At 39.8% G+C, this 13,344-nt stretch overlaps 1 protein-coding gene across 2 annotated transcripts in view; it reads left to right on the top strand.

Moving 5' to 3' along the window:
* The window catches only part of LOC106656271, a 35,867-nt gene extending 25,958 nt beyond the window's left edge, over nucleotides 1-9,909 (top strand). For both annotated transcript variants that reach the window (XM_014377128.2, XM_014377127.2), the window contains exon 2: nucleotides 1,376-9,909. In XM_014377128.2, the coding sequence (XP_014232614.1) occupies nucleotides 1,407-3,611 (2,205 nt within the window). In that variant the 5' untranslated portion in view covers nucleotides 1,376-1,406 and the 3' untranslated portion in view covers nucleotides 3,612-9,909. The remainder of the gene's footprint in view (nucleotides 1-1,375) is intronic.
* The last annotated feature ends 3,435 nt before the right edge of the window (nucleotides 9,910-13,344 follow it).

Genomic DNA, 13,344 nt, shown 5'->3' on the forward strand with positions numbered 1-13,344 from the left:
CGCCGCCACTCATTTCGCTTCATTCACTCTTGCGTGCGTCCGAGATAACGACACTGCTGACGTCATTGCAAGCTCTCTCATCCGCTTGTCTTGGACAAGTATAAAAGTTGCTCGCGCGCACGTCCATTGCACGCGGGGTGTGTAACGCGCATTCGGGTAGGCACACGGACGCGCAGAGACCCATACAAATGCACCATGGCACGTTATAGCGATTCTGGAAGAGCGTTACGTCTCGTTTCTTGAAAATCTCCAGCCTTTCACTTGCTTTATAAGCAATAAGTATATTCTATGCTCTGCTGTAGTACGACCATCAGATACACACACACAGACACACACTTACGTAGGTACACGAGATTATGGATGTTTCTTTCTTCTGACAGAAAATGCGCGCGAGCGAGTTACTGCTGCTGCTGCGAGAACGAGAAGAGAAGCGTTACACAAGTCTCGTAATATACACAAACACTGCATATAATCTCCCTGAGCAACTTTTCAAATTACCCCCGCTCCGTGGAGCACATATTCATGCCCGTCCGTATCAATCACGCGTATCCTGCAGTTTTCTTTTCAACTCGAGTTCTCTCTGCCTTGCGCGACGACGATAATGCGCGACGGGGACAGTTTTTCGCTCGCGAATTTCCACATCGTTCCTCGCAATTATGTGTGTACGCCGAGCAATGGATGCGATTAACGTTGTTGCCGCCGTGGACGTGTGCGTCGACGCTCGGCAACGACGCAGCTGTTTTGCCAAGCGATAACACAATGCGATTCATTATGTGAAATTGTTTGAATGGCGCATCGACTTATTTCATTCACGTTGTCGCGCAGCCGTCGCCGTATACCGACGCTAAATAAACACAGTCTATACGGTATGAATTTGTTGCAATGACGAAAGCTAAGACATTTCGTGTTCGCGGTGAGAGCCCATCGCAGCTATTGCACAAGGCCGTTCTTTTTTTGCTTCCTACAGATGCGAGGCTTTCTTTGCAAATTAATAATTTATAACTATTTCCAATTCTATTTTTATTGAATAAGAAAAGGTAATCTTTGCCGTACGATTCGATTTTACTTATTCGATTACTGAAACTCAACGAGCGACGAATCGACAAATGTCTAAAGACTTTAATATATGTAAATATTTTTTAATCGATATAAATATATACAGATTATTGCTCTAGCCGTTCGATGACATTCTGATAACATTCTTCGATGTACGAGTCATTTATTTTTTTCAATACAAAAGAATTAATTGTTGATTGTATACATGCATTATAAAATGATTTAAAAGTCGGTCTATAAATTGACGTATCCATAATTAATATTTGTACGATACGAATGTGAAAATAAATAATTAACCAAAGTTTCGTTTGTTTTACAGTGACACTCTGAGATTTGGCGGACACAAAACGATGGAGTCTGCCTGTCAAGTTAAAGGCTGCCAGAAAATATTGACCAGCTCGACCAACAACAACATCACCAGCACCGCTAACAACAACAACAACAACAACAACTACGGCAAAGTCAAGTCATCGAAGAAGCTGCAGGATGACAGCGGCAAGATCCAGGCCAAGAACAATCTCGGCAACGTCAGCCAGAACAGCAGCGACGACGAGAACAACGACGACGTTATCAACCGCAAAAGCACCAAAAAAAGTAACAAATCGACGTTAAGCAACAGCAACATTACCAATCCAGCTAACAATAATAACAACATTGTAAACAACAAAAACAAAATCAACAAATTAGCAGCAGCAGCAGCGGCGGCGTCGAGCAACGACTCCGTGTCATACAGCAAAATCGTCAGTCCAAACAAGACGACGGATTTGGCTTACAACAAAGTCGTGAGCAATGGCTTGGCTTCGGTGCCGACGACGAACGATCTCAGTTATAATAAAGTCGTCAGCAATGGTCTCGTCAGCAGCACGACGACAACGACGACGACGGCGGCGGCGACCACGATGACACCAGCCGCAACGGCAACGTCACAGGTGACGGCGAGCAACGGTAACAGCAGCAGCAGCAGCAGCATACCTTACAACAAAATCGTGAGCATCGGCAGGTCGGCTGCCGGCAGCGATCATCTCGCTTACAACAAAGTCGTCCTTAACGGCCTGTCGGCGACCACGACGACGAACGAGTTGACGTACAACAAGGTCGTGAGCAATGGTCTGGCGGCCACGACGACGCCCGTCACCGCAACGCACTGTGATTCGCCCTACCGCAAGGTCGTCGGTGGTGGTGCTTCTCCTCGCTGCAACGAACTCGACAGCAGCAGCGACACCAACGACGCCCTAATCAATACCGGTCTCAATAATCTTAGTCTTAGCAACGATTGCAACAACGTCAGGCCGAACGTCGAAGCGTCGGCCGTAGTGGATAACGCGCAACAGCAGCAACAAGCACAGTCGACGAATACGACGGAGGTGGCTGCATCGACGAGCCCGGTCCAGCAGAGGCACGCCGTTCTGAACTACGAGCAGGTCTGCAGGCTGAACGACGTGATAAACGAGGTGGTGAGCATCCACGGCCGCGGCAACTTCCCGACGATCGAGGTCAAGCTGCGCGATCTCGTGACCGTGGTGATGACCAAGCTGGAGGCCGACCCGTCGGTCGGCGGAGCCGGCATGAAGGTGCGCGACGTCCGGCTGAACGGTGGCGCCGCGTCGCACGTGTTCGCCACAGACGCGCAGCCCTACAACGACCTCGATCTCATCTTCGGCGTCGAGCTGAACTCGAGCCGCAACTACGACCGTATCAAGGCGGCGGTGCTCGGCTCGCTCTTCGATCTGCTGCCCGAGGGCGTCAGTCGCAAGCGCATCACCACCTGCAGCCTCAAGGAGGCCTACGTCAGCAAGATGGTCAAGGTCAACAACAACGACGGCGATCGCTGGTCCCTCATCTCGCTCGGCAACTCGCGCGGCCATCGCAACGTCGAGCTCAAGTTCGTCGACTCGATGAGGCGGCAGTTCGAGTTCTCCGTCGACTCCTTCCAGATAGTCCTGGACACGCTGCTCTTCTCGAAGCTCCAGATAAGCGAGGGCATCTGCCCGACGGTCGTCGGCGAGTCCGTCTACGGCGACTTCAACGAGGCCCTCTACCATCTGCAGAACAAGCTCATCTCGACGAGGCACCCCGAGGAGATCCGAGGCGGCGGCTTGCTCAAGTACTGCAACCTGCTGGTCAAAATGTACAAACCCGCCCAGCCGGACTACATAAAGACGCTCGAGCGCTACATGTGCTCGCGCTTCTTCATCGACTTTCCGGACATCAGCCAGCAGCGAGCCAAGCTCGAGAACTACCTGTGGAATCACTTCGTCGGGCCCGAGGAGGAGGCCCTCAAGTACCAGTACCTCATGCTGCTGCACAGCGTCGTCGAGGAGTCCACGGTCTGTCTGATGGGCCACGAGCGTCGCCAGACTCTGGCGCTGATCGAGAACCTGGCCTACCAGGTGCTCTGCCAGGAGCAGCAGCAGCAGATGTCGACGCACCCGGCGCCCGCGCCCGCCTACGTGTACGCGGCGGCCAACGGCTACTATTACGCGCCCATCATACCCGCAGCCGCGTGCTACACCTGCACCTGCAACTCGTCCTGGATGGCGGCTTGCTCCTCGTGATGCGAAATCTATTACGACGATCAGCAGGACCGGCACGACACCGATCAGTCTGACTTGGACGAGAACGGACTTTATAGGCAGGGCGAAGGATAAAGACCCCCACCCCCTCGCTGACTTTTTCACCACCGCTTCTTGGTGACCTAGACGAGATCCTTGTCGATCTTTGCTATATACATAACTGATAACTCTCAGATGTGCCGTCGTTACTATATTATATACGTATATAATATAATATGGTTTATTATAATACATACATTATGAATATAAAAGATGCGTCAATGTGTAAGTATATATAAGTGTGTAGCTCTGTGCAAGAGAGACTGTTGTAGATACTTCTTTTTTGATATCAAACGAACCGTTAGAGAATACACTAGATAATCATGTAAACTTACTGCAATTATCTCTGGGATTAGTATACAAAAGTAATAGATACTGATTATAATTATGTATGTCAAGTGTGGTGTAATGAGAAGGAAAAAAGTAACAAAAATGAAGCAAACGCTGCCAATCTCGAAGGAACAATAACGAAGATAATACTGTTTTAAGCGAAAGTACTCCTTTCTCTCTCTAATGCCACTATTATTCTGCGCCCTATGCTGTTCGTTTTTCTATTCATTCGGGCGAAATCTATCAAAAATCCTGTACTTTATCTTATCGTAATTGTACATCGAACGTCATTTTAGCATATCTCGTCGAACGCCTCTCTGCATAATAGATTATACAAGCTTCACGATAACGACAAGGAGGTCAAAGTGAATGAGCTACAAAATTCACGAAGATCGCCTGGTCTTCGATCTCTTTTGTTACAACAATTATAATACTTTTTAATCAACTCTAAGACTGGAGCTCCATTGAGGACGCAAATTCAAGTGATTGTAAATTCTACTGATACTACATAAATAAAAACCAAAAATTATAAGGAAATATCGTCGCGCTCGAGAATCGGAATTGCGTGTCAGATACTCAGTATAATATAGAAGATTATATTGTAGCTGCAATGTCCTAAACGTGCTTTTTCGTCATGACTTGTATGTGATGCTGTGTGAGTAAAGTTCTTGTCAAGTATTCGCCGAGTTTGCGCTGCTGTCGACGACATCGACGATGATAATAATAATTAGGTCCGCTGCTGCTATTGTAGGTCATTAATTTTTACGTGCACAAGCTGGAGAAAGAGAGAGAGAGAGAGAGAGAGAGAGAAAGAGTGATTTGTTCTCATTGTTGCTGCGCGGTAATGACAACGATAATGACAATTTCCATACTGCTAGAATTGTTACTGATAGCTGGGATCATTATCAATATCCTTATTGCGTTCATTCAAATTTACTTTGAGTAGAAGCTTATCAAAAATAGGTGTCGGACATTCAATACTGTACTTAAAAATATTATAATCAGTATGTGGAATTCGAAAAAAAATTTTATTACAGAAGAAAAGTTAAATATCTGCATCTAAACTTTACGTTGCAAGTGTGATAAAAAAGAATTACGCCAAAAATGCGAAAAAATTATTCTAATAGTAAGTGTGTAGCAAAAAACATGCTCGCTTATATAAATTGTATGCGTTACGAGCTTTAAAACCCGTCGATAAGAAAATTGATTGTAAGTACATGTGCGCACGTTAGAAATAATACGGGCGAACTTGGAACAAAAAAATACGAGAAATTCGAAATCATTACCGCACATAAATTGCGCAAAAATGAAATCAAACAAGAGAGATAGGGGACAGAAGTAGAAATTAACGACAAAGGAAAGTGTACATTAACTACTACTGTGTTTCAAACGAAAACTGTATTATAACATGTGAAATTTTTTTGTGCATCAAAAGTGATAGTAAAAAACACGCAAAAAGAATGAAAAAAATAAACTGATCCTGTTTATTTTGTGTGATTTAATTATGCAATCATCAGATCATAATAATACATGCGAGTGCATAGATATTGGATATTGTTTAAAAATAGAATATATTACTGGTAAATTTTCAGAAATACTTTAATTGATCGGCGAATAATGATTGTTTTTCGCGAATAATATCTACTATTAATGCAATTGAGAATGTTAATTAATTCGACGTTGTAATTAATTAGTAAGGAGTGGCTGTGAATATTTAAAAAAATTTTCAATTTTATTTTTCTCTTATACAAAATTCTAAGATATAGGGTCTTTGGAAAGCAAATTTTTTGGTTCGAAATTGTCAAAAAGTCTATGAATAAATAATAGTGAGAAAACGACTTAAAGGCAAGGAACATTCAATTATTTTTGATAAAATTGTTTGATCAAAAGGCAGTTCACTTTTCAATTGCATCTTTTGGTAAAATTATGTGGCACAAAATTTCAAAAAAAAATTATCTAAAATCATTTCCTGCTCAACGTAAATTATCTTGTTAGTAAAACAGAAAATGAAATGTACAACGTACTTGCGGCAGCATAAGCGTACGGTGCACTGAACTCCGAGAGGACCGCAAGCAACTCGTAATAATGTCAAGTGTACATATACGTTTATTATATATTTAAAGTGAGAACCATCTCGCTCGACGAACGCCAGTAAAGAAAATCTCCCGCTGCTATAATCCATTTGAAAATTGCTCGTAAATTTGATTTTCTAAGAAACTTATGCGAATCGAGCATTGGCGAATTTTCCGCGAGAATCGATGTATAAAGAGCTGGAGCTGGAGTTTGACCTCGTTCATTGCATATACGTGTGGCGGCGGTGCTTGCAGCCCTCTCGCGCGATAACGTCGCGGTATATATATAAGCCACGCGTGTGCTTGAACGCAACAAAGTCCGAGATCGCACACGCGCGCGCGCGTATAATCGAGACGAGCCTATTATAACACACAGGTTTTGCAAAACTGGTTTTTCAGGTACACGACGCTCGTGTCTATATAATCTCTGTTTATATTTACTTCGAGTAATATTTCCTTTTTGTTTCGGTATTTCTTTTTCTTTTCATTCTGATACGATCAGACGCGGATTTGAGTGCACAACGTCCTGTAATATGAGGCTGTTGCTTTTCGTGACTTCAACATGTTACGTCTATATGTACTCGAGTTGAGCTGCCTTATGGTTAACCAATGAAATTTGAAAACTTGTCAAGTTCATCTTGAAACTAAAAAAGAAATGATATGACCAAAATTAATCGATTAACAATTTAATGCTCAAAAAACGACGGTGATTTTAATTAATTCGTCTGGGAGATTATAGACCAGACTAACAATGACATTTAATGAAGCCGTTGCAAGACTTTACTTAAATCTGTTGATGGCATTGATAATATCCTTTTTTTATTTGTAATCTTCCAACATTTGATTACGTTACCAAGCAACATTTATTTCATAAGCCAGCAAGGCTCGTTGCTTATAAAACACGTTTTCACGGATTTAAATGTTATGAAAAGAAAAAGATAATTCTTTCCAAAGAAGTACAATAAAAAGGGTTGATTTAAAAAATTTTAAAAATTACTTTTAATTGCACGGCAGTCGTTTTGCAATGGCTTCGTTTGAAAAATGACGATAAAAGTATTCAATGAAGAATAAGTAGACAAAAAATGTCGATAGTCATTCGTAAGCTTTATTCTACTCCTCTGCTTTTCAGTCGTACTCTCTTTCTTCATTGTATTTTTCTAATGATGTAGCTTCGACAAGATCAGAAGCTGCATTATAATTGAAATTGACAAACCAAAAAAAAATTAAGAGAGAGAAAATTAAACATTTATTCCGCAAATGGTGTATAAGAAATTTTTTACAAGAAATAAGATCGACGATGAATGATTATACAGGAGTTGTGTTGAAAATATCGCGAATGATAACTCACAAATAAGAACACCTTTAACGATATACAGAGAGAGGATTGTTCAAAAGAAAAATGTAACATTTGCATACATAAGAAAAGGTTTTATAATATTATACATATTTATCATTTAATTACTTGTATACAATTTTTGAATGAAAATTATACTTAGCGAACAATATTAGGGTCTTTACTGTTACATCATATTGATACAAAAATTATGTACTCTAATAATTGTTATTCACGTAAAAAATGAAATAAACTGAAAGAAAGGCAAAATTATAACATTTATGATCTTATTAATTATATGGATAATCGCTTAAACAATCATTTTTCATAATAATACAAACAGAACAATTTCCACGATATTTTATAGTGAAGCCGGAAAACGTGTAAGCTAGTTTTTCTATCATCTTTCTAGTTAGTTTTTAATTGTATCTTACCTAAAAAACAAAAAGACCTTAAAAATTATTCGATACAAATTCAGTTAACGATAAAGAGTAAACATAGTCTTATATTACGCGAGAGAAAAACTTCAGACTAGCCTGAATATTACAAGAAACAAAATTGAGTAATCAATGTTGTAAATATTATTTTAACAATAATTTCGCCTGCTGTACATTTAGTACATACACGGAGTTTTTTTGTGAAATAAAAATCATTATAATATGTTTTTTAAGTTAAAAATATCACCCGCCATTTGCAGATAGAAATTTTCTTATTTAAATAAAAGTATATAGTTATAATATCTTTTATGTATACTCAAGACACATGTTTAAGGCTCATGTTTTTTGCGTTTGCAAACTACTTATGTACTAAAAATGTGACGTTGCTATCGCAGACGAGTACGTAATGAGAACGAAAGTATGAAAAATAAAACTCACTCGATTATACTAGTCGCTAATTTGTGCGATAACTTGAATTTTAGTCGATTTATGAACCTGTTTAAAATTAAAAATCACTCTTATATTATGCATATGAATGCTATGTCTTGATAATGTACACATTTTGTGTTAATTATAGAGTAACGAGTTAAATAAATGTTGCAATGAATGAAAAGTTTGATTGACAAATTAATTTTGTTCGAGAAACTGTCGTTTTAATTAAAATTATACACCAATAGTGAACATAAATATTTGCACTCATACTTTTTTAGACGTTGTGGAAAAAAAGTAAATGAAATGAAAGAATCGTATGAACTAAAAATGGATAATGAATTTTATGAAAAACATTCTCTTACATTATACAAAATGAATGTTATTTCAACTTCTTCTTACAAGTTGAAGTTTATCGAATCAATGGAATTTATCTTAACTTGTTGTGATATATATAAATGTGTTTGATTTATCATGCGCACATGAGACGTTACACTTTCTTATACATATCCACGGCCTACTGTGAAAAATTTAATATTTCTTTACGTTGGTTTTATATGAATACTTTTGTTAGTACTCATTCCAATATTGTCGAATCCTGCTTACGTTTACAAACGAAAATAAGTGGATCTATCGCCAAATGATGATTCGTATCGGTCACTGATTTTCTGTCATTCAGAATGCCTAAAAAAATGATGAACATTCATCGGCTGTTCTTAAAATCCTTCAAAGTATTATGGCTTGCTGAAAAAATGTCATTAATTTTTTTTTACAAATTTAACTTTTTTTATATGATAATAAAAGGACGAATTTCAATGCTATTTGCTAGTAAACGCCAAAACTTATAACGTGTATTACGGCATACTGTTGCGAAAAACGTCGAAGATGCGCGCTCGACTGCAGTTCGAGCTGTGCTAACCCTGAAGTTTTTTCGTGGTGCGGTACAGCCAGCATACATCCAATTCTAAATAATGATGGGAATCAAAGCGTTGGAATTTTCTCGATGCTTTTATTGATCGGAAAATTTTACTGAACAAATGATTAGAAGATCAGACTAAAACACAGTTCCATGCGACTTTCTCGTTTATCTTACGTTTTAAGTTTTCTACAATATCATTATAAACACTTCGGCATTTAATAAATTATCTCGCGGCTATTTTTATTCTTCACACTTGCACACACTCACACGTCTATATAGCTTTTGCAGTGACTGCAATTGTACGATGATGGAAGAATGAAGTGACGGGTGAGAAACAAGAATCAAACAATCCAACGTATTGTCGAATTTAACTGTAAATGTATGTGTAATAATAATGTGAAAGAATATAAATGAACATACAATGATATATATTATATATGTACGTATAAGAATGAAAATTTTTTTGTCACGCGTCAGTTTTATCTCAGAAACCGCGCGAAAATACGAGAAATTTTCTAATGTGAAAAATTGGTGATATGCGTAATAATAAGAAAGATACATTTGTAATTATGCGATACGTCGTAAAACATGGCGTTATTTGCCTCTAATTAACTCACGCCATGTTAAGCAGAGTGCAAAAACTCATGGGAAATTAGTCAAAGTATATCAAATGAATTTACAAAAAAAAAAAAAAAAACAATAACCGTTGACGAATGAAAGGTATATATTATTGCTTTTAATGTATGATAAAACGCACGCGCGTAAAAAAAATTGAATATCATATACATAAACAAGTTTGTTATCGTGTATGGAAGAAAAAAAACAAAAAATCATCGATACAATCATGTAGATTTTTATCAATTTCCCGCCTTATAAATTTAAATATGACTAAAATATGGATACAAACGGCGTTTTTCGATAATGCAAGGTTCAATTTATAGTAAATTTCGAGCCACGTAACCGAAGTGTTATGAATTATTACGATTTTCATAATTATTATATTATTATTACTATTATTATCATTATTATTTTTATTATTATAATTATTATTATTTTTATTATAAATGCAATTATGCTTGTACAATGAAAAAACTTATTAGTCCATTTAATTTGTAACTCTACGTATTTTTAATATTTTATTATTAATGTTCTCAAGATGATGTACAATTTTTATTTAATAATTTTAAAGTATACAAATAAATTATGGCAAATCATGCATAATGGAAGGAAAATGAAGAGCAGTAGGTGAACGATTATGTGTGAAAGTGGGCTCCTCACGAATCTGGGACATTTTTTTACTTCCTTTCACTTGCCCATTATTATATATTTATAATATTATCAACATAAAAAAATGTTAAAGATTATTGAAAAAGTGAAATAAACTATCCTATTACCAACCCAAATCTGATTTGTTCATTTTAAATTTCAATGTCAACACGTCCGAATCACCTGACTATTTTCTTTAAAACGGAGCCTACGGTATTGAATTGCGCGCAGAGGCTCTTGAAACGGGCTCCGAGCACGTGTATACGTTACCTTTTGCAGTTGAAAATGCTCCAAGTGTGTGTTGCACAAGCAATGGTACGGTGAGATTTTCTATTATGTTTTTTTTTGTGCAGACTTTTCAACGGCATATTGAATTACTCGATGACATAACGTATGGCGGCGTCTCGGGCTAATTTTAAACTGCGCGTCGTCAAGATCACCGTTTTTTTTTAAATAAATTCAAAAGATAATGTTAATCGGGTCGATCAATCGATGAGCTATACACACGCGCGCAATATACCTGACCTTCGAGGCATAGGAAAGATTAACCACGAAAAACGGGAAGTCGCATCAGTCATTTAATATCAATACGGATCTAAATGAAAAGCAGCCGATCGCAAGGTTGCAATATGCGCCGGAACAAGACTTATCGAGGTGATATATTGTATTGCGAAGATATTTTTTAAGCTCAATTGGCAATTTTTGGATCGCGTTCCGACCGAGTAATTTCATAATTCTGCCTCGTGTCAGCAGTTGCGCAATATTTGATCGTATAATTTTCGGAAAGTCGATCGATCTAATACGAGTTTGGGAAAAGCTTGGGCCGTTGTCGAGTTCGTCGTTCTAGCGAGCTTTTATATACTTAATTTACAGCAAAGCCAAGATTTATGGGAAAGTAATCGTAGAAAAATGCGCCATCGAGTTTTCAACGAAGCGAAGAAAGAGGGAGAGAAAAAAAGGGACGAGGGGACAGCCGAGGCGATTTAACAGGAAAGTTCCGGGTATGGTCGCCCTTGACGAGTTGATCGGTGTACACATGTATATACAGCGCAGTCAGCCAGAAATGAAGGATGCAAGGACACGCGCGGAAAATATTAATACGAAGCGAGTAATAAGGGAGAGAGCGTCAAGAGCTACTTGGACTGCGGCGACTGAGAGAAGCAGAGAAGGGTGATCGCCGGACCTTGGACAAACAACTGTTGTTCATTCCAACCATGTCCTGTTAGCCGTAGCAAAGCCTTCAAAGTCCGCCACGAATTATATAAAAATCTTAATTGTCGTAAAAATATTGGATGTAGATCGAGTTTATTCGAGCCGTAAGAATATATCGATCGTTTCGTATGTATGTGCACACATTCCTGCAATCGGTTCGTGCATCTTATTATTTCGAAACGAAGCTCTCAGCGTCTTTGGGTGCAACGGTAGCAGCAGCAGCAGCAGCACTTGGATGGATTCGGTAACGAATATATATACCTAGCAATTTATTTCTTGTAACATAAATACGTAAATTAAAATTCTCACTGCATTTTCTCAGCTGCGCAGCCGATATTTTCTCATTCTTATGTATATATAGGCGCAGAAAGACCGAACGGCGGCGCGTGGAAATGCAGCTTCAAAAACGCCACAGCTAGAATTTCCTCGTTGTGCGCGTGCATATACCTGCGTGTGTTTGCGTTGTCGAGTTTTCACGAGACTCGGGCGCTATTAATTCGTTATACGGCTTAAAAACTTTCTCTTAGAGCGAGTATGGCTGTCGTCGTCGCGTCATCAATCGACGACCTCAATCATATAGTAAGACGGTATACAGCAGGCGCGTACACAGGCGGCGCATCGGGCGAAAAGAGAAAAATCGACTGCTATTATCTCGGCTCGAGCCTCGGCGACATAAATCAAATAACTTCACGTGCCACGCGCGTATATACACAGATACGTATATAGGCACGCGGGCTCGCTTGTATGCAAATTAAAAATTGATAGCATCTGCGCGTAGTAGCGTATATAGTAGTAAATGGGAACCGCCGCGCGCGGCAGGCAATCGACTGCGCGATGAAAAGTAGCCAAAACAAATCTTGCGTATTAGGTGCATGCGGCAATACTCGCGAGCTTGAGCAATCGGGGAGCCTGCAATCGAGGCGAAAAGCTCGCGTCTGATCGATTCATCGCTCCTCGACGTCGAAACAATGCCCAGGATAGCCGAGTATTAAATGAGATCTATATGATCTGCACCGAGACGGTATCTGTATGTGCGTGCGACGCTTATAGAGCTATATATGTGGCATTATTACTCGAGTATATACGCCAGTGCGGCGCGGAGGAGTCTCAGCTGCTTCGGATCTGTGTTTGTATGTTGCAATAAATAAACGCAGAGCTCGCGTATATGCGCGCTATGGGCACACGTGTGTACTCGAGCTAGCACGGAGGTCTGTACGCGGCGTTTGTAGCGCGTCGCGGTGAAAGCGAAAAACCTTCTTGCATTCGTATGTGCTATATGCAGGCACGCGCTATCCTATCCCATATATACCTGCGTACTTGCGTTTTTCAATGCTCGCGCTAAGGCTAAAATCTCGTCTAATATTTGAGAGGACGAAGCAGCCGAACGGTCTTAATTGTTGACGTTCTTGGCTATTCTTTGAGACGATTGCGATAGCTCCAGCTCATCGTAGTGGGGCTCGCGATTACGCAATCTTGGCTAAAAGATTGGACGATCCGACCAATTAGGATAATCAATCATAAGCGTGCAAGATGCGCGTCGATGATGCAACGAGACCGTGTCGCAGATAAATATCAATCAAATGGAGAAGCGGCAGCAACAAAGCAACCGATCCGTACACGACGACTACAACTAGTAGCGCGCGCGGGCAGGTTCGAAAGTCTAATTCGATATGGTACA

This window comes from Trichogramma pretiosum, unplaced genomic scaffold (assembly GCF_000599845.2).
Source record: "Trichogramma pretiosum strain Unisexual culture from Peru unplaced genomic scaffold, Tpre_2.0 scaffold7, whole genome shotgun sequence".
Classification (NCBI taxonomy): Eukaryota; Metazoa; Arthropoda; class Insecta; order Hymenoptera; family Trichogrammatidae; genus Trichogramma; species Trichogramma pretiosum.